This window comes from Leucoraja erinacea, chromosome 1, assembly GCF_028641065.1.
Source record: "Leucoraja erinacea ecotype New England chromosome 1, Leri_hhj_1, whole genome shotgun sequence".
Taxonomy (NCBI): domain Eukaryota; kingdom Metazoa; phylum Chordata; class Chondrichthyes; order Rajiformes; family Rajidae; genus Leucoraja; species Leucoraja erinaceus.
The window spans coordinates 72,365,281-72,387,148 of NC_073377.1; the positions used below are offsets into that span (position 1 = coordinate 72,365,281).

At 43.3% G+C, this 21,868-nt stretch overlaps 1 protein-coding gene across 6 annotated transcripts in view; it reads left to right on the forward strand.

Moving 5' to 3' along the window:
* Positions 1-21,868, forward strand: part of apbb2b (amyloid beta (A4) precursor protein-binding, family B, member 2b) — a 276,260-nt gene that overhangs the window by 159,919 nt on the left and 94,473 nt on the right. For all 6 annotated transcript variants that reach the window (XM_055637131.1, XM_055637100.1, XM_055637109.1 and 3 more), the window contains exon 9: positions 19,959-20,105. In XM_055637131.1, coding sequence (XP_055493106.1) covers positions 19,959-20,105 — 147 coding nt within the window. The remainder of the gene's footprint in view (positions 1-19,958; positions 20,106-21,868) is intronic.

Below are 21,868 nucleotides of genomic sequence, written 5' to 3' on the forward strand. Positions count from 1 at the left end.
AGATGTGTACAGCAATTTGTTCTTCCCCCACACAACTAAAACATGGAATAATCTCCACCCTACTATAGTTACCCAACCAGATGCAACTAAATTTAAAGTAGCTCTTTCTTCCCAATAACCCTTTCTGGTTTAAGTCCTCCCTCCACCACCTCCAGTTTAAATTCCATTTGGAATATTTTGGAGGACCAAGAAACCAAGAACAAGAACCAAGAAAATGAAAAACATGGCCATTTACACCATTTCACCAGGGATTATCTTAGCCGTTTGTGAATATTCAGGAGAACATAGTACAAATTTTTGTCTGGTGTGTCTGAATGTACAGCCTGCAAACTCAAGAAATTGGCTCCATCTGCTGGAATTTTTAACACTATGCACTATCATGATTTCTCTATATAATTCGGGAAGCAACTGTCCGGTGTTTAATAGACATGCATCTATAAGTTTTTCAGTCAATTTGGCTAGTCTTTACATGTTTACTTTGCAGAGTGTGTATGCTGAGAAATGTGTGGCACAGAAAACTGTGTATTAATTGTGTATTCAGGGCATGATTAAAATTAATACTGACAGTGTCTCCATATAAATCTGAGCAATGAATTAAGGATGTGCCATTTGGTGTTTATTTTACAAGTGTAAAGCGGGGAATTCAATGTCAGCTAAGACCTATCTGTGAAGGAAGAGAGGAATTAGATCAAGGGATAGGTGCAGGGAATTTTTTTAATTGTTTTTTATTTTAATGCTGGAGGGAATGTGGCTCCACATTAATTTTAATACCAAAAATTGATAGTAATTAATGTGTTACACTATACTTTGAAATATCAACGTATTGCTATGAGTTTGTTTCATACATAGCATGCGAGTACAGCAACTTCAACCCATTCAATAAATTTCAATGGTGACCAATTAATATAATGTCACTTTAACAAAGGTAACAGAGAGAGCAGAGTTCAACTTCTTCAAAGATTGTCACAGAGCCTCCTCTTCACCTTTGAAGTTCCCTGCTCCCCGGCAGCTATTCCACCAGTCCTTTTCACCTTACTCACCCTCGGAGATTTCACTCTCCCTTCTCGTGTTCTTTAAAGTATTGACTATGACCCGCTTCCACGTCACATCTCTACCATCGTAGAGTCGTACAGTGTGGAAATAGACCCTTCGGTCGAACTTGCCCACACCAAGCAACATGCCCTATCTATACTGTCCCATCTACCTGCGGGTGGCTCATACCCCTATAAACCTAACCTATCCACGTGCCTGCCTAAACATTTCTTAAATTATGCCATAGTACCTTCCTCAACGACCTCCTCTGGCAGATTGTTTCATACACCCACCACCATTTGTGTAAAAAAAAAGTTACTCCTTGGGTCCCTATTAAATCTTTAACCCCTCACCTTAAACCTATGTCCTCTGGTTCTCGATTCCCCTAATCTGGGCAAGAGACTCTGTGCATTTACTCAATCTATTCCTCTCATGATTTTGTCCACCTCTATTTTGTCCACCTCATCCTCCCGCATGCCAAGGAAAAAAGTGCTAGCCTGCTCAACTTCTCCCCATAGCTCAGGCCCTCGAGTTCTGGCAACATCCCTGTAAATTTTCTCTCTACCCTTTCCAGCTTGACAACATAATTTCTACAACATGGTGACCAAAACTGAACACAATGTGGCCTCACCACCACTCATTACTAGTAAATGTCTCAGACTATAATTATTACATTATTGCATTATTGCTATTACATAATCGCATTATTGTAATGTGTCCTAATACAAGCTTATTGGACCGCAGCTCATCTTCCCTCTGGGCATGTTGCAGCCTTCTGGGCTTAAGGGGCTGTCCCACTGCGGCAACCTAATTGGCGAGTTTAGGAGAGTTTGAAAAATGTCATGTTGAAGGCCTCCTTCAAATATGTAGAAGACCTCCTTCGACTATGTGGAAGACTAGCCTCGATTAGCTTCGGGAAAATTGGACACCGAATAATGGAGAGTGAAGACGACCTCCTTCGATCTCCTACGACCTCCATTCAACCTCCCTTCGACTATGTTGAAGACAATCTACGACTACCTTCGACTACCCTCGATTACCTTCGACTACCCTCGACTACCCTCGATTACCTACAAATAACATTCCGACCTTCTACGACCTACTTCGACTAAACCTACGAGTAAAAAAAGTATAGATTTTTTCCATGGCGACCATGTTGACAAATACGCTGCAACCTAGCTGAGGCCTCGAGTATGCGAAGACTACTCTCGAGCATGAAGGGGAGTTACAAAGACCTCCTAGGACCTCGTGTCGACCATGCTGCGAGTATGAGTCGAGGGCAAACTCGCCCGAACGCTGCAGTGAGAAAGCCCCTTTAATATTAAATTATCTACAGGGCTCTCACTTAACTTTTTTTCCTTGTTGCCAGCCGGGCAACCTCGGTAGCTGTTTAGGTTGCCAAGTGACAGTTTAGGTGGTCATTTAAGATGGTTTGCATGACGCGTACGATAATGTGCTCGGACGAAGTGCGTAGTTACCAGTCAGAATTATGCTCAATGAAGCATTCACATATTATTTCTGCTTCAAATAAAGTCACAAACTGAGAAGGCAATTGGTGCGGAATGGATGGATTGAGGCAGGTGAATTAGTATTGTATGTGAATGTAAAATTGTGAGGGGAGAGCACGGGGGATGTCAGTGGTGTTGGATGGTGGGGATCAGTACGGGATGGATGGGGGGGGGGGGGATCAGTACAGGATGAATGGGAGGTTCAGTACAGGGTGAGGGGGGGGGTAAGCAAATATGCTGGAGAAACTCAGCGGGTGAGGTAGCACCTATGGAGCAAAGGAAATAGGCAACGTTTCGGGTTGAGATCTTTCTTCAGACTGTCCCCCCCCCATTCTTCTTGAATGGGGGGGATCAGTAGAGGATGGGGGGGGGGGGGGGGGGGGGGGGGGGGGGATCAGCGCAGGATGAATGGGGGGATCAGTACAGGATGAATGGGAGGGGGCAGTGCAGTATGGATTGGAGGGTCTGCGCAGGATGAATGGGCGATCACTACAGGGTGAATGAGGGGACCAGTACAGGATGAATGGGGGGGGGGGATCAGTAAAAGATGAATGGGGGATCAGTACAGGATGAATGAGGGGATCAGTATAGGATGAATGGGGGGTTCAGTAAACGATGAATGGGGGGGGTCGGTGCAGGGTAAATGGAGGGTGGGTCAGTACGGGATGAATGGGGGGGGATCAATGCAGGATTAATGGGGGTAGCAGTGCAGGATGGATGGGAAGGGGGGTCAGTACAGGATGGATGGGGGGGTGGCAGGAGAATCAATGGGAGGTGGATAGGGTGATCAGCGCAGGATGAATAGATGGGGGGGGGGAGGTAGATGGGGAGGGGAGCACAGAGGATGTCAGTGTGGACTGAATAGAGGCCGTCCCTGTCCACCGCCGTGCCGCCTCCAAAGGGGGAGGCGGTTGGGATCTCCCCTCCTCCGCCAGCCAACAGCAAGGTGCGGGGCCGAGCGGTGCAGCTCAAAGATCCTATAGCTATAGGATCTATGGTGCAACTGCTTCAGACGGCGGAAGGCGGCCTCCCCCTCCCTCACTCCACCAGGCCTCGGCGTGTGAGAGTGTTTGTTTTGAAAGAGCCGTTGGCAAGCAGCGGTCACTATCAGGGTGGGCGGGGTGCGGGAGGGGGAGGAGATGGGGCCGCTGTCGAGGCTGCTGCTGCCGCTGTGCAGGGCCCGTCATTCACTCCGACCCACCGTCACCATGCACCTAATATCTGCCCCGCAATACAGCCGTCGCTGACACGAAACGTCACGTTCCCTTTCTCCAGAGATGCTGCCTGACCCGCTGAGTTACTCCAGTTTTTTGTGTCTATCTTCGGTATAAACCAGTATCTGCAGTGCCAAGCCGGACAAAATGACTCGGCGTTTAGGTTGCCCGGCGGCACTTTGGGTGGTCAGTGGCACCCGGGCAACCGTTAATTTCAAGCCCTGACCTAACGTTTGCATAACATGCTTTCTTTCTGTCCATATAAGAAGCATTTCTGCCTGCATCCTTTTTTATTTTGCCATCTGTGTATAAGTTGACCTGCCTCAACATGTCCCATTATACCATAAGTGACACAGCAATATCCCAACTGCCACACATCTTCACAGTAACAGAGAAATTCACCAACATTTCACTGTTACATAGACTAACAATTGTTCCTCTCTACCCTGATGTCATCTGAAATGTTAACTGTTTCTTTTCCACAGATACTGCCTGATCTGCTGAGTTTAACCAACATTTTCTATTTTCTGTTTGCATTTAATGTTGGCTTTGTTTTTCTTATTCATTTAACTCTAGCCTACCAGACATGTCCCACAATGTCACCATAATTCATTTCACAGACCAAGAAGCTTAATATGCTGGGAACCACTGCCGTAAAGCCATTTTGACCCGTCCAGTCATATTCCTCTTTCTTCTATATATCCCTTCCCTGCTGTCTGTCCAACTGAAAACTGACATGTCTCTCTTTCCCAATTTTGATGAAAGATCAAAGACCTGCGAGGTTGACAGGTTCTATTTCCACAGATGCTGTCTAACCTCCTGAGCTTTTCCAACACTTTGTATTTTTATTTCAGTATATGCTATTAGGCACATTATTATTTTGCCACTATTATTCTAATAATTAGTGTCTATGCAAATTATATCAGTAATATTTTAAATGTAGTGTAGATTAAAAAAATTGCAACATTCATTTTCATATTCTCCAAAATGTTTATTTTGTGCTAATGAGAGAACTTTAAGAGGCAACTGGATTGAAAATCTTCATTATATTTAGCATTAATGATTTCTAAACATATTTACAATTGGGCATTCAGTGACTTTATGGAATCGAAGAAGTTACAGCACAGAATCATGAACCAAAATGGTCGGTGAATATGGATTTTACACAGCAAGGTGATGCTTTATTTTACAAAACATAAATTTAACCAACTTTTTGTTTAGGTACAGTGTGGAAATAGGCCCTTCGACCCACCAAGTCCAGGCTGACCAGCAATCCCTGGCACTAGCACTGTGCGACACATTCTGGATAATTTACATTCTACCAAAGCCAATTAACCCACAAACCTGTACGTCTTTGGAGTGTTGGAGGAATCCGGAGAAAACCCATACGGTCACAGGGAGAACGTATACCCTCCATACAGATAGCACAAGTAGTCGGGATCGAACCTGGGTCTCTGGCACTGTAAGGCAGCGACTCTACCGCTACACCACCATGCCAATTTAAGAGTCAATAGTGTTTTATTGTCATGTGTCCCAGATAGCACAATAAAATTCTTACTTGCAACAACGGAACAGAATATGTAAACATAGTGCACTGTAAACAATATAATAAATGTGAAAAAAGTGTCAGTGTGTGTACACACACACACACACACACACACACACACACACACACACACATGCGCAGTTACGTACACATGAAAAACAAGTAAACAACAATAGTGCAATAATAGTCTATGCAGTTCAGACCTTATTGGAGATTGCAGTATTTAATAACCTGATGGCTATAGGGAACAAGCTGTTCCTTAACCTGGATGTTACATTTTTCAGGCTCCTGTACCTTCTTCCCAATGGCAGGGGTGAAATGAGTGTGTGGCCAGGGTGGTGTGGGTCTCTCTTGAAGCTGGCTCGCTTTTTGAGGCTTCGACACCTGTAAATCCCTTTGATGATGGGGAGATCAGAACCCACGATGGACTGGGCAGTGTGACCTTTAACAAATGATCATTTATCCAATTAAGACAATACTAAATGTATGTATCATACTGCTGATGAAAACTGCTTATATAAAAATAAACTGCTCAACTCCTATATTTCATTCAAGGAATCTGATTCCATTGTCCTTCTCGGACATGAGGTAGAATATTTTGGGAATAATTAAAGGATTTACTAAGAAAGAATATGTCGACAGGTCACCAATATGGATATCCTTGGAGGAAAGCTGCTGGGGGAGGGAAAAAAGGTAAATATGGAGAGCAGGGCTTTTGCATGAGCCTTAAGGTCACACAGTGCACTCCATAATGTGTGGGACAAAAAAAATCATCATTTATTTATTTGCCTCTGTACTCCACAATGTGAGATTTGTAATAGAAAAAATCACATGTGGTAAAAGTGCACATTGTTATATTTTCTTAAAGGCCATTTTTATACATTTAGGTTTCACCATGTAGAAATTACAGCAGTGTTTATACACAGTCCCCCCATTTCAGGGCACCCTAATGTTCAGGACACAGCAATGTCATTGTAAATGAAAGTAGTCATGTTTAGTATTTTATTGCTTATCCTTTGCATGCAATGACTGCTTGAAGTCTGTGATTCATGGACATCACCAGCTGCTGGGTGTCTTCTCTGGTGATGCTCTGCCAGGCCTGTATTGTAGCCATCTTTAGCTTATGCTTGTTTTAGGGGCAACTCCCCTTCAGTTTTCTCTTTAGCATATTAAAGGCATGCTCAATTGGGTTCAGATCAGGTGATTGACTTGGCCCCTCAAGAATTGACCAATTTTTAGCTTTGAAAAATTCCTTTGTTGCTTTAGCAGTATGTTTGGGATCATTGTCTTGCTATAGAATGAACTGCCGGCCAATGAGTTTTGAGGCAGTTGTTTGAACTTGAGCAGACAGGATGCGTCTATACACTTCAGAATTCATTATGCTACTACCATCAGCAGTTGTATCATCAATGAAGATAAGTGAGTCAGTACCTTCAGCAGCCATACATGCCCAGGCCATAACACCCCCACCACCGTGTTTCACAGATGAGATGGTAATCTTTGGATCTTGGCCAGTTCCTTCCCTCTTGCCATCACTCCCATATATTAATCTTCGTCTAATCTGTCAACAAGACCGTTTTCCAGAACTGTGGTTGCTCTTTTAAGTACTTCTGGGCAAACTGTAACCATTATATAAATATATACACCGTGGCCGTCCGAAGGGGGGGTGCGCTGGGTGCGACCACACCCACCTTATTTTCCCAAGAAAAAATCGCCCAAAAAAAAAAATTCGAAAAAAAAATTGTGTGGGGAAATTAAAAAAATCAATGTTTCCACTTTGGAAACGGCCAGTTCTCTGTTCTCTCGTCCCTGGGCGGGAGTGGCTGAATTTGAACCCAACGGCTGTAACCCCAACACCTGTCACCGGGAACTTCTCAGGAAGTAGAGGCGCTGATGTGCTTTCTTAATAATTGCATCAGTGTTCTCGGACCAGGAAAGATCTTCAGAGATGTGCACGCCCAGGAATTTGAAGCTCTTGACCCTTTCAACCAATTGATATAAACGGGACTGTGGGTCCCCATCCTACTCCTTCCAAAGTCCACAATCAGTTCCTTGGTTTTGCTGGTGTTGAGGGCCAGGTTATTGTGCTGGCACCATATGGACAGTTGCTCGATCTCTCATCTATACTCTGACTCGCCCCCATCAGTGATACGGCCCACAACAGTGGTGTCGTCAGTGAACTTGATGATTGAGTTCGCACAATGACCGGCTACGCAGTCATGAGTCTAGAGTGAGTACAGCAGGGGGCTGAGCACGCAGTTTTGAGGTGCTCCCGTGCTGATTGTTATCGAGGCTGACACATTTCCACCAATACGAACAGACTGTGGTCTGTGAATGAGGAAGTCGAGGATCCAATTGCAGAGGGATGCGCAGAGACCCAGTTCTGCGAGTTTGGTAACCAGCTTGGAGGGGATGATTGTGTTGAATGCCGAGCTGTAATCAATGAATAACAGCCTGACATATGAGTTTTTGTTATCCAAGTAGTCCAGAGCGGAGTGGAGGGCCAACGAGATCGCATCCACCGTTGATCTGTTGTGCTGGTAAGAGAACTGCAGTGAGTCCAGTTTTTTTAGAGGTAGTTGATTTGCACCATGATCAACCTCTCAAAGCACTTCATCACCACAGACGTTACAAAACAATCAATACAATCAGTTTTATTTGTCACATTCGTCATCACAGTGAAATTAATTTGCCAGCAGCGATACAATGAAAAAGAACACACAAAAACACACTAAACATTTAACACAAACATCCACCACAGCATTCATCACTGTGGTGGAAGGCACAAAAATTGGCCAGTCCTTCTCCATTTGCCCCCGTGGTCGGGACCTCAACCCTCCGCAGCCGTCACTGAGGGCGTCCAGATGTGCAGACAAGGTAAAAAGTCCAGGTAACCCTCCCCCACCGAAGATCGCGGCTTCAAGTTGGTGTAGGCCGCAGGCCTCCGGTCGGAGATTTAAAATTCGCGCCGCAGCCAGAAGCACCACAGACTGCAGGGCCGGCAGTCGAAGCTCCCCTCCAGGGATCCCCGGCAAGGGACCCCGCTCCTGATGGTAAGTCCACGCTGTGCCCGTGGTAGAAGTTGGCCGCGGGCCGGCAGTCGGAGCTTCTTCTCCCCGGGTCCCCAACGAGGGATCCCAGGCTGCGGGCGCCACGCCGGCCGGAGCTCTGCAGACCGCGGCTTCAAGCTGCTGCGGGCCAGCGAACGGAGCACTCCCCTCCAGCGAGCCCCGGAGAGGGCTCGCCCGCTCCACGCCGAGAGTCCGTGCTGCGCCCGCTGCTGAATCCCCGGGCATGTCTCCGGGAAAGGCCGCACCGATCCTTACTGTTAGGCCACGGAGGAGGCGACATGAAAAATGTCGCCTCTCCGTGGAGGAGGCGACCAAAGCGGTTTCCCCCGTAATCCCCCCCACACAAGACACACCAAGGAACATTAAAAACCCACATTAGGACATACTAAACAAACAAAAGAAGTAGAAAGAACTGACACGCTGCTGGCAGGGCTGCCGGCTTGCAGCGCCCCCACCGGCGTTAGTGCCACTGGTCGATAGTCATTGAGACACATCACCTTGCTTTTCTTGGGCACTGGTATAATTGATGCCCTTTTAAAGCAGGTGGGAACCTCAGACCTCAGAAGTGAGAGGTTGAAAATGTCCATAAAAACTCCAGCCAGTTGGTCCGCACAAGTTTTTAAAAACATGACCGGGTATACCATCAGGTCCAGGCACTTTTCGAGGGTTCACCCCTCTGAAGGATTTCCTGACGTTGGCCTCTGAATGAGACTGAAATACCATCGCTGCAAATGGGGGCTCGGGAAGGTACATCAGTATTCTCCCAATCAAAGTGTGCATAAAACGCATTGAGCTCGTCGGGGAGTGATGTTTCGCCGACATTCAAGCTGCCTCCTGATTTCGCCTTTTAGGAGGTGATTGCATTCAGGCCCTGCCACAGCTGCCGAACATCTGTCTCGTCCTCCAGTTTGGAGCAGAAGTCCCTTTTGGCCGTATTTTTTTTTAATAGAAGCAATTGTACAAGGAGAAAGTAATCAACATAATAATTATACAATTCTCGTACAGCTTCAGTTTTAACATTTTATAAACTAATAAGGAAATCGGAAAAAATTAAAAAGGAAAGAAGGGAAAGGAATAAGAAAGGAAAAAGAAAAGAAAGAATTTCGAAAAAGATACAAATAAGAAAGAAGAAAAAACCCTGAACTAACAAAGAAGTGAAAAAAAAAGGCGGAGATATATCCCACTTCCCTTCCCACACCCAACCCTAGCGTCGGTTTTTAATTTGTGTTCAACCATTCTGTTGTTGAAGAAATTCAATGAAAGGAGACCATATTTTGGAAAACATTTCTGATTTGTCAGACAAAACAAGCCTTATTTTTTCTAAATGTAGCGTCTCGGTCATTTCTGTGATCCACATCTTCACTGTAGGAACTGTTAGTTATTTGCAATTATTAAACCGTAGTCAAGGAAGCGTCTTTGGAATATCGTTATCTTAGGGCAGCCCTCTGATATTCCTAATAGTATTAATTTTGAATCTGACTACAATTGAATTTTGTGTGTTTTAGAAATGGAATTGAATATTCCCGTCCAGAAGTTTTGTATTTTTATACAGGATACAAAAGAATGTGTTAGGGTTACCAAAATCGTATCTGGACTTCTTGTAGACCATTGCATCATCAGACATGAATGCCCGGTGTCTGGTCTTCAGAAGAATGTTCATCCAAGGTTTCTGATTGGGAAACACTCAGAAGGTTTTTGTAGAGATGCAGTCCTACACACATTTCTTTATGAAGTCTGTAACGACTGTGGCGTATTTGTTCAAGTCTGTTGCCGAGTCCCTGAACATTGCCCAGTCTACAGACTCCAAACAGTCCTGGAGTTGTTTCTCTGCAATAACCAACCTGATCTCCGAGTGGCTCAACACTTCAACTCCCCTTCCCATTCCAAATCAGACCTTTCTTTCCTGGGCCTCCTCCATGGCCAGAGTGAGGCCCACCGCATATTGGAGGAGCAGCACCTCATATTTGCTTGGGTAGTTTACACCCCAGCGGTATGAACATTGGCTTCCCTAATTTCAGGTAGTCCTTGCTTTCTCTCTCCTTCCCCTCCCATTCCCAGCTCTCCCACAGCCTACTGTCTCCGCCTCTTCCTTTCTTTTTAGTTTTCCCCCCGCCCGCCGATATCAATCTGAAGAAGGGTCTCGACGCGAAACATCGCCTATTCCTTTGCTCCATAGATGCTGCCTCACCGCTGAGTTTCTCCAGCATTTTTGTCTACCCATTCACACAAGTTCTGTTATCCCACTTTCCTCACCCACTCCCTACACATTAGGGGTAATTTTACAGACAAGTTAACCTACAAAGCCAATTTATCTTTGTGATATGGGAGGAAACCCACATGCTTGCAGGGAGAATGTGCAAATTCAACACAGACAGTGCCCGAGAACAGGATCGAACACAGATCTCTGGCGTGTGAGGCAGCAAGTCTACCAGCTGTGCCACTATATTTTATTTTCCAACACACAAAAAATTATAAGTTGATAACTTTGGTTACTAAAAAAAAAAAAGAAACTATCCATTTTCAGTTTTAAATCTCCAAGTGACGCTATGTCCCCCTTTACAGCTACTGTATGTTTTAATTAAGTTCACGACTATGGGGCAGTACATTGGCCATAGAGTTGCTGCCTAAAAATGCCAGAGACCCGGAATTGATCCTGAATATGGGTGCTGTCTGTATAGAGTGTTCAACTTTTCCCTTTGATCGCATGGGTTTTCTCCGGGTGCTCTTGTTTCCTTCCACATGCCAAAGGTGTGCAGGAACCTATTTCAGACCCAACCTAAAATGTAATATTTTCCTTTTGTCCAGAGATTCTGTCTGACCTGTTGAGTTACTCCAGCTTTTTGCTTAAGTTCAAGTCAAGAATCAAGAGCGTTTTATTGTCATGTGTCCCAGATAGTTCAATGAAATTCTTGCTTGCTGCAGCACAATATGTGAACATAATCCAGAACAGGAGATAAAAGTTCAGTGTGTTTATATACCATAGACCATATATATATATATACAATAAATAAACAGATAAAATGCAAAAGGCTGTTATTGTTAAGCCCTCCAGTTTAAATTCCATTCAGAATATTTATGGAGGACCAGGAAACCAGAAGCAAGAGTTACTCCAGATCCAGGGTCAGGGAGTGATTCTGTGTTGGTTTTCAGCGGTCGTGGCGAGGCGGCGACCGGACAGCAATGGCGGCCAGATCTCCCACAATTCAAAGCGATGGAGAAAGTGCCCAGCGCCGACCAGTTGCCGTGGCAGTGCGCATGAGCAGGGCTGCCGATGTTGTGCGGGCCGTTGATGTGCGCATGTGCAGTGGGAGGATGTGCTGGCCGTATCAGTGTGCATGTGCAAGGCGGCCTGCCGTGCTGGTGGATGAGGAGCGAGCGGAGACCCGTACATGGATACGGATGGAGGGCGGAGATGGAAATTGACAGACAGAGAGAGATAGAGAGGGGGGCCCACCCAGAGTTGAATGGCGGGTGTCCTGCCTTGGCCCGAGGCCCCCTAGATTTCGAGTCCCTAGACTTCAGCCTATGAAGCCTAGTGGTAAATCTGGCTCTGCGAGGCCCCCCTAGATCTCGAGGCCTTTAAGCTTAAGCTTTTCAAGCTTATGCGTAGATCCGGCCTTGCAGACTACACAGACATGTTCATCCAGTCCCTGCAAACTTGCACTGTCCCTGCCTGCTTCAAAGTCTCCACTATTGTCCCTGTATCCAAAAAGACAAGGATTGCTAGTCTTAATGACTACAGGCCTGTCACACTGACCTCTGAAGTCATGAAGACCCTTGAAAGACCTGTGCTGGCCCAGCTGAAAAATATCTCAAACCTTCTGCTGGACTCTCTGCAGTTTGCATACCGGGCCAATAGATCAGTAGATGACGCAGTCAACCTAGGCCTGCACATCATCCTCCAGCACCTAGACCGCCAGGGGACCTATGCGAGGATTTTGTGTGTGGATTTTAGCTCTGCATTCAACACCATTTTGCCACAGCTATTACACTCTAAACTCTCCCAGTTGACTGTGCCTGAACCCCTCTGTCAGTGGAACAACAACTTCCAGACAGACAGGAAGCAGCATGTGAGGCTGGGAAAGCACATCTTGGGCCTGCAGACCATCAGCATAGGAGCATCGCAAGGCTGCGTACTCTCTCCTCTCCTCTACTCTCTCTACACCAATGACTGCATCTCCACTCACTCCTCTGTCAAGCTTCTCAAATTTGCGGATGACACAACCCTGATTGGACTGACCCAGGATGGGGAGGAATCTGCCTACAGACAGGAAGTGTCACAGCTGACGTCCTGTTGCAACAACCTGGAGCTCAATGCTCTTAAGATTGTGGAATTGATTGTAGACTTTAGGAGAACTCCCCCTTCCCTCACCCCACTCACCATCAACACCACCACAGTCACATCTGTGGAGTATTTTAAGTTCCTTGGAACCATCATCTTCACGGACCTTATATGGGGGGGCTACCTTCGATTCCACAGTCAAAAAGGCCCAACAGAGGATGTACTTCTTGCGGCAGCTGAGGAAACACAATCTGCCACAGGCAATGATGGTCCAGTTTTATTCTGCCACCGTAGAGTCTGTCCTCACCTTCTCCATCATGGTCTGGTTTGGCTCAGCCACCAAGCACGACATCCGTAGGCTGCAGCGAAACGTTTGTTCAGCTGAGAAGGTTGTTGGCTGCAGCCATCCCCCCCCCCCCCCCCCCCCCCCCTATTGATGAACTGTACACTGCAAGGGCCAGGAAGCGAGCGGGTAAGATCATATCTGACCCCTCTCACCCTGGGCACAAACTCTTTGAATCACTTCCCTGGAAGGCAACTCTGGACAGTCAAAGCCGTCACAGCCAGACATAAAAACAGCTTTTTTCCTCGAGCAGTAGCTCTACTCAATAACCAAAAGCCTGTAGCATCATTTTGCTCTGGTATTTTATTTCATTCACATGGTTAAACTATCATCTTTTATTATTAACTGTATTAATGTTTTATGTTTTATTCTTAACTGTTTACTGTTTGTCGTGTTGTTACTTGTGAACGGAGCACCAAGGCAAATTACTTGTGTGTGTGTGTTCATACGTGGCCAATAAACTTATTCATTCATTAAGGAGGCAATTAAACACACCTGAGCAATTACAAACACCTGTGAACCATGTGTCCCAAACATTATGGTGCCCTGAAATGGGAGGACTATGTATAAACACAGCTGTAATTTCTACATGATCAAACCAAAATGTATAAAAATACCCTTTAATAAAATCTGACAATGTGCACTTTAACCACATATGATTTTTTTTTCATTACAAATCTTAAATTGTGGAGTACAGAGGCAAATAAATAAATGATGGGACTTTGTCCCAAACATTACAGAGAGCACTGTAATTTTAAGAGTTTTTCCATGTCATTTTCTATGCCCCATTTCAGCTGGTTCATCAGGGATATACATACACAGAAGATGTGAATATTTAGATCTCAAGAAGGGGCGGCACGGTAGCGTAGTGGTAGAGGTACTGCCTTACAGTGCAGGAGACACTTGTTCGATTCTGACTACGGGTGCTGTCTGTACGGAGTTTGTACGTTTTCCCCGTGACCTATGTTGGTTTTATATGAGATCTTCGGTTTCCTCCCACACTCCAAAGACGTACAGTGTTGTGGCTTGGTATAATTGTATAAATATAAAAATGTATAATTGTCCCTAGTGTGTGTAGGGCAGCCTTAATGTGCGGGGATCACTGACTCGGTGGGCCGTAGGGCCTGTTTCCGCACTGTATCTCTAAAAAATATAATTTAAAAACTATTATTACAATTCACTATTCTCTTACTGAATACATAAACATTGAGTCACAACGTTAAACCTAGGTGATTTGAGCCATAAATGTAATATTGAGTGAGAATGAAGGTACTGGATCCAAGTGGCTATATATGACAGCTATAGAGCTGCAAGTATAAATATAGACGGATTAGTGTTAACTTTTTAATGCAAGTAAAAGTATTGAGAGACATGGGTCATTCGTTATTGTTTATTTCTCTTGCTGCCCAGAGTTAAGTAGTGGTAGCTATGAGATTAGGACAAAAGTGAGACTAAAAATTTGAATCATTTTTGAACATCACAGACTGTTGAGGGTAGGTGCTAGCTCTTGGTCTAATGGGCCAAAGTGCTAGCTGTCGAGGCCCGCAGTGAGTTGCTAAAATAGCTGCAATGATATTTGGCTGAGTGCCGAACATCTAAAATGCATTTGCTGCATTGGAAAGGTATTACAGCTAAATAATGCAACACATTTATCAATTCAGCTTGAGTGCCTTTTACTTTAAAAGAAAATGCCAGAAGTGATTTCTTCCAATGTGCACAAGGCTGTTAATGTTTCATGTGTGTATATTTTATATATTATATTTATGATTTCAACTGCATTTTACAAAATAACAACTATATTTTAATTATTTTTAATGTTACACTGCAATAAATCTAATTTTAAGTTATTTTGAAGATATGTAATGACCGCAGATGTTACAAATTAATTTGTAATTTAAGACTGGTGATTGCTGAGATACATTCGGTGACAAAAATAGGTGCATCTTTATACTAAATCTGACAAAGATTCTGAGGAAAATTTAGGTATCTGGGAAATGATTCTGATCACTGCAAAATGTTCCCCCTTTTACTAAGGTTGTGTCCATGAATTTAGATCTGATGGAAAGATTCAATTCTTATTCTCCCCACTAGATACAAAAAAACCCATCTTACTTTGGAAAAGAAGTCAATGGAAATGTCCATGAAAAAAACTGTCAGGTTTAATGGCCAAGTATTTATTGGCCCAAAATGTCCATGACTTTTGCCCACTGCCAAGCATGGTGTGAAGTTAAGCTTTGTTGCTGTGTTGCTCATTCAGCAAAAGCAGCTTCTAACCCCAGATCTTCTGGTTCAAAAGAGAGTTGTCGGATGAATTCTTTGGAGGAGAGGGTTGCCCTGTCAAATTGGGGTAAACAATCTATCCCCGTGCGTCTTGGAGCATCGAAGATCGAGAGTAGATGCTATTCAAAGGTATATAATATTGCTGAGTTTTGACTGGGTTTATGTTGAGACGTTTCACTGGTGGCCGAGCCTACATCAAGGGGACATTAAATTACTAGCACCTCATCTTATTTCTAAAAATGCCTTGGAAGGTAGTACATCTCTGGATTTCTGTGCATCCGAGGGTGATGGAGGCCAAATTATTAGAAGTATTCAAGGTGTTGATTGATAAATATTTGAAAGATCGAGGGATTGAAGGCAATGAGGTGTGGACAAGTTGGGCCGGAGAGCCTGTTTCCACAATGCAAGACTCGATGACCTGGAAACTATTGTCACTGACACAAAAATGCCCATAATTCTGGCCACACAAAAAAACTGAACACAAAAAAAAATCTTAACTAATCATGGCATATGACTTATTTAGTCGGGCGTCTGAAAGAATATCTGTAGCTTTTTTCCTTGGAAATTAATTATTACCTTTAGAAACACAATGGCTACCAAATGCTTTGTTAAAAAGAAGCTTTGAAATCATTTTAAAAAGTAGCATTGTGTGTGGGAGCTGTATTACCAACTCAATGAATACAAATTCTCGGGCAAAATTTGACTTTTAATAAATAATACATTATTTTGCTTAAGTGCTATTGTGCGAAAGAAAATCTTTTATTGCAGAGACTAGCACCGTGATGCTTAGTTTAAATAATAGATTTACAGCACAATGTCAGCCCTAACATCTTGTAAAGTTAATGTATCAAAAACATGTTGCATTATCAAGCCACTCTGTCGGCTTATTATCTTTAGTTTTCTCTCATAGGCATTCCTTCTCTGCATGAACTAGTTCTTTAGTTTTAAATAAGTTTCATTTTTTTCTGGTTCACAGGCTCAAAATATGTTGGGGCTTTTTAATTCTTATTCAAGAATCTTCATATAGATGATGAACAAGTTTTGAATTTAAACTGCAGAGATGAACAAGTGAGACTCTGCTCTAAAATTTCAAGCAGACTTAAGTGAAAAGAATTTGTACCATATTATTATACCTGTTATTCAGTGCCATTGTATGGTGCAAGATTTGACATTAAATTGTGTGCACAAACCATGGAGCGTCTTTTGTAAGAAAAATTGTTCCATGACTGAATTTTAATCACTTAGAGTGAAACCTGGGGCATCCATCCATCCAACTGTTTACTCCAACATTGAGTTTGAATATGATCGTTGGTAATATACTTTAAAACCTGAGTAGATAATCAAATTTAAGCTTTGGATTATGGTAGTTCATGTATGCCACTGAACATCTGATTTATTCAAAGTCAGCTGGTCCCAAATCTTTATTTATCCTGGCAGGGTTTAACAGTACCCACACATTATTGGGAAAGTAGCTATTCACCCAACATTATTATTATCTTCCCTATTTTGTGGAGGTCAGTAGTCTACTAAATAAAACTAACTGACTGTGCTGTTTCAGTGAATGTATTGAGAGAGTTGAGTCAGACTGGAGTTCAGGAGCTTGAGAGTAGCTTCATCTTGCATAATTCTGCTGCGGCTGGAGAAGAATTTAACCAGTAAATTAAGGTTTTTTTTCCTGTGTACCGTGTGTGTGTTTTAAATGACGTTGACTTTGAATTCTGAACCTCAAACATACGAATGAGTCGTAACTTAAAGAATCATTCAATGTGGTAATTTTGCTTGAGATTGAAATAAAATTAAAATAGAGTCATTTGTGGACTGAAATATTTTCAAACTTGTTAAGTTTTGGGCCTCAATTTGGTTTTAATATCATGGTGAGGCTAATAAGGCCCGGTGTTGTTACACTGTAATCGCACGCTACAAATACTGATAAACAGATACACACTATACACAGAAAAGCTTAATTTGCTGGTTAGATTCTTCTGCAACCACTGCAGAATTATGTAAGATGAGGTCACTCTCATGCTCTTGAACTACAGCCTGACCCAATTATCTCAATGCTTTTGCTGAATGACCTTGGTTGTTGGGACAGAAAGCCATGTAGCCAAATTTGACAAAAAAGGTAGCACTTTAATGGAAGCATTATATTTCACATGTATCATTAATTCAAGCAGGTAGATAAAAATGTGGCGTTCAGAAATTCAACTTATTAATATATAAAAATATTATTATTTCATAGCTGTATGGATCTAAGTCACAAATGGCCCATGATCCCAATGAAGGACAGAAAAGGTGTGAACATTTACAAGACCTTCTCCTGTTACTGTTCATATGTGTCAGTTAATTGAAGCAAGAAGCAGTCCGTAGTTAAATGGCAATATTCAAGAGTTGCTGCAATGCCACTGACGTTAGAAAATGACAATTCTCTGCCTGCCTCTCATTGTTATGTGTACAATATTGTGGTTGCTTAATTCACGGGTCAGATCCAAACTTAAACACACCATTTATATTTGGACATTAGGTTATTAGGGCAATTAACTTTACAGCAGTAGTTATTTGTGCCAATCAGCATCTGGTTCTGTAAAGAAATACAAATATTGTCCTGTTCCTTCACAAAGTTTAATTTTTTTCAATTTTCCCTTCTGACTTCATTAAATCCAGTCTTCATTATTTCTCAATGCTTCTAGTTTTACAGTGAAATCATCCTCTTTATTTCAAACCCTTGTGTATGTACTTCCCAATCTTGAAATCATTTTAGTTAATGAGATAACGCTATAATTAACCTGCGCATTAGATCCCAGGCACTATGAATCCCTTGCGGGGCTATTATCAGCTTGCACTATGACTATTTCTGTGGGCAAATATTGTTTTAAATATGGTAAGTACCAGGACAAGTGTAACAAAATCTAGGTGCTTTGAAGTCCTGCTATAGCAAAATCTAGCCATGTGATGGCAGTATCATATAATCCCAGAGTGTGCTTGTATACAGGTTTTACAAGAAACAAGGTACATACAAGATACATTTATTTGTCACATGTACCAATTGGTACAGTGAAATGTGTGGTCGCCATATAGTCATACGAATAATAAAGAGCAAAGAACACGATAGTCTTTAACACAGACATCCCCGCACAGCGGGATCAAAGTTTACCACTGTGAGGGAAGGCTCCAAAATCCAGTCATCCTCCTCTGTTGTCCTCCCGTGGTCGGGGGGGGGCTCCCGAACCCCCCACTGTCGCTGCTTTGGGGGGTCCGATGTTCAGGTCCGCTCGCCGGGGTGATGGAAATCCGACGTCGGGACTTGAGGACATCCTCAACGGCTTGGACATCCGAATCGGCCACCTCTTACCGGAGTCCACGGCTCCCAAAGTCCACAGGCCGCGCTGGTCGGAGATTCAACGCTGGCGGCCCTCGGCAAAGGGCCCCAGATCTCCGCGACGTTGAAGTCAGCGCCGCCCGCACTGGAAGCTCTATGAACCACAGCTCCGATGTTGAAGCAGTTTATATCATAGTTTGGATTCATCTTTAAAGTGACAATAAGTGCAGTTTGTTTCAGTAGTTCTTTGAAATTAGGGTGCATTCACCTTTAGAATTTTGTTTAGCAGATTTGTTGTCTCTGCAATTACGTGACACTAAAACTGGATTATAAATGTGAAATCAGATGGTTGACGACCCTTATAGAGTCATTGAGAGATACAGTGTGGAAACAGGCCCTTCGGCCCAACTTCCCCCACACTGGCCAACATGTTCCAGCTACACTAGTCCCACCTGTCGGCATTTGGTCAATATCCCTCCAAACCTGTCCTGTCCATTTACCTGCCTAACTGTTTTCTAAATGTTGGGATAGTCCCTTCCTCAACTACCTTCTCTGGCACCTTGTTCCATGTACCCACCACCCTTTGTATGAAAAGGGTGGTGGGTGCATTCCTATTAAATCTTTTCCCCTTCACCTTAAACCTATGTCCTCTGGTCCTCGATTCACCTACTGTGGGCAATTTTCAGCTGATGAGTAATTCTTGGCTGATGTTTTCAATCAGGGGTTGTAGTGAAAACTGGTGAAGAAAAGTCTGCTCTTTACAAATCCTAATTTTAGAGGGACAAACGTGCCCATATACCTGCCCAGCCTTCAGCTGTATCCAACCAAGGAAATGAAATTGAGCAAAGGATTACTAAGCTTCAGAACATTCTGTCCGCAGTCCTATTTTAAATAGAGAAATGTAGAATTCTCCTGTATAATTGTTGTTGTATTTGTTGGGTAGGTGTGATAGTTTATTGATTTCAATAATAGAAGGTTTCACATGCAGTACTAAGAAATATTCTTTCTCAAATTGATTGCTAAATATTTATTTTCAACTGTAAAACGTTATATTTCCTCAGTCAGTTGCCATCTACAAATGTACCCTTCATGATTATGCTTTATTCGGGATCTGTGAGAGCTTAAGTATTTGGTTTATTTACAGATGTCAGATTGCCTTCATTGATGGTTAGTTTTCCCAGTTTGAGCCTGTACCAACTCTTCGTCGAAGCTGACGAAAGGAACTCTTTAAATACAAACTGGTTGATTAAAAATAAAATAATTTTGTTCAAAAAAGCAGATGGTGCTGAGACCAAGTCAATTTTAATTGTGTTGCTGGAAGATTACAATGTTATATTAATCGTTTCCCAATTGTTTTAAATGGCAGTGTTTTGCTGTGCGTTCCCTGGGATGGGTGGAAATGGCAGAGGAAGACCTGGCACCTGGAAAGAGCAGCGTCGCTGTGAACAACTGCATTCGACAGCTCTCCTACTGCAAAAATGACATCAGGGATACCGTTGGGATTTGGGGAGAGGTAAGGGAGAGTTACTATCATTCCTGATTACTGTGGGGTTAAGCAGTGCACATTGGTTAGGCCACATTTTGAGTACTGTGTGCAGTTCTGGTCATCACATTCCAGGAAGTATGTGGAGGCTTTAGAGAGGGCGCAGAAGAGATTCACCAGGATGCTGCTGAGATTAGAGAGTATTAGCTATAGGGAGAGGTTGGACAAACTTGGAATGCTTTGCCTGGAACATCTGAGGCTGAGGGGAGACCTGATGGAAGTGTATAAAACGTGAGCTGAGATAGGGTGGACACACAGTCAGATCCTTTCTCCCAAGGTAGAAATGTCAAATGTGAATGGGGGAAGAAAGGACGTGGAAACGCCCCATTCCCAACCAGCAGAGAAGATGGCTGCAGCAGCCAGCAAATCCAACCCACTGGTTTCCTCAACACTCTTTTGTATCTGTATCAGCTGGCCTTAAGTTGGATGTTAATAACCCTGGGAGGATGTGTATGCTGAGCCAGAAATAAGTAATTTAATGATGCAAAACCTAATTGTGGAGTTGTAATTTTGGGACTATCAAAAAGGAAGAAGGAGAATAGGAGGGCTGGATTGGTTTATTGAGCAGTGAAACCCTTTCTTTAAATAAATGAGTCTGGGGGAAACCTAACCCATACTCAGGGACTGTAGCAGCTCAAGAAGACGGTTCACTGCTTCCCTCTCAAGGCAATATGTGATGGGCAATTAAATGCTGGCTCGGCCCTCAAAACCTACAAACTTTGAATGAATAACAAAAAAAACTAATTTGACAAGATCAATATGGATAAATGGCCCCATAAAATGTGCAGGTGGAGTTTGAATGTCATTCATCACTAATTTGTCAGCCCGTATCTCATTATTTCTCATTTCAATTGTTCAAATTTATTTTACTTTTCTATTTCAGGATTTTTTAAAGCATATTTCCCTGCCATAGAGTCATAGAGATAGTCATAGAATGATACCGTGTGGAAACATAGAAAACATAAAAATTAGGAGCAGGAGTAGGTAGGCCTGTCGGTCCTTCGAGCCTGCACCGCCATTCAATATGGTCATGGCTGATCATCCAACTCAGTATCCTGTACCTGCCTTCTCTCCATACCCCCTGATCCCTTTAGCCACAAGGGCTACAACTAACTCCCTCTTAAATATAGCCAATGAACTGGCCTCAACTACCTTCTGTGGCAGAGAATTCCAGAGATTCACCACTCTCTGTGTGAAAAATATTTTCCTCATCTCGGTCCTAAAAGATTTCCCCCTTATCCTTAAACTGTAACCCCTTGTTCTGGACTTCCCGAACATTGGGAACAATCTTCCTGCATCTAGCCTGTTCTTAAGAATTTTGTAACCCCTTAAGAATTTTGTAAGTTTCTATAAGGTCCCACCTCAATCTTCTAAATTCTAGCGAGTACAAGCCGAGTCTCTCCAGTCTTTCTTCATATGAAAGTCCTAACATCCCAGGAATCAGTCTGGTGAACCTTCTCTGTACTCCCTCTATGGCAAAAATGTATTAAGAGACCAAAACTGTATGCAATACTCCAGGTGTGGCCTCACCAAGACCCTGTGCAACTGCAGTAGAACCTCCCTGCTCCTATACTCAAATCCTTTTGCTATGAAACAGGCCCTTCAGCCCAACTCACCCACACAGGCCACCAATGTCCGAGCTTCACTAGTCCCACTTGCCTGTGCTTGGGCCATATCCCTCCAAGCCTGTCCTATACATGTACCTGTCTAACTGTTTCTTAAACAATGGGATA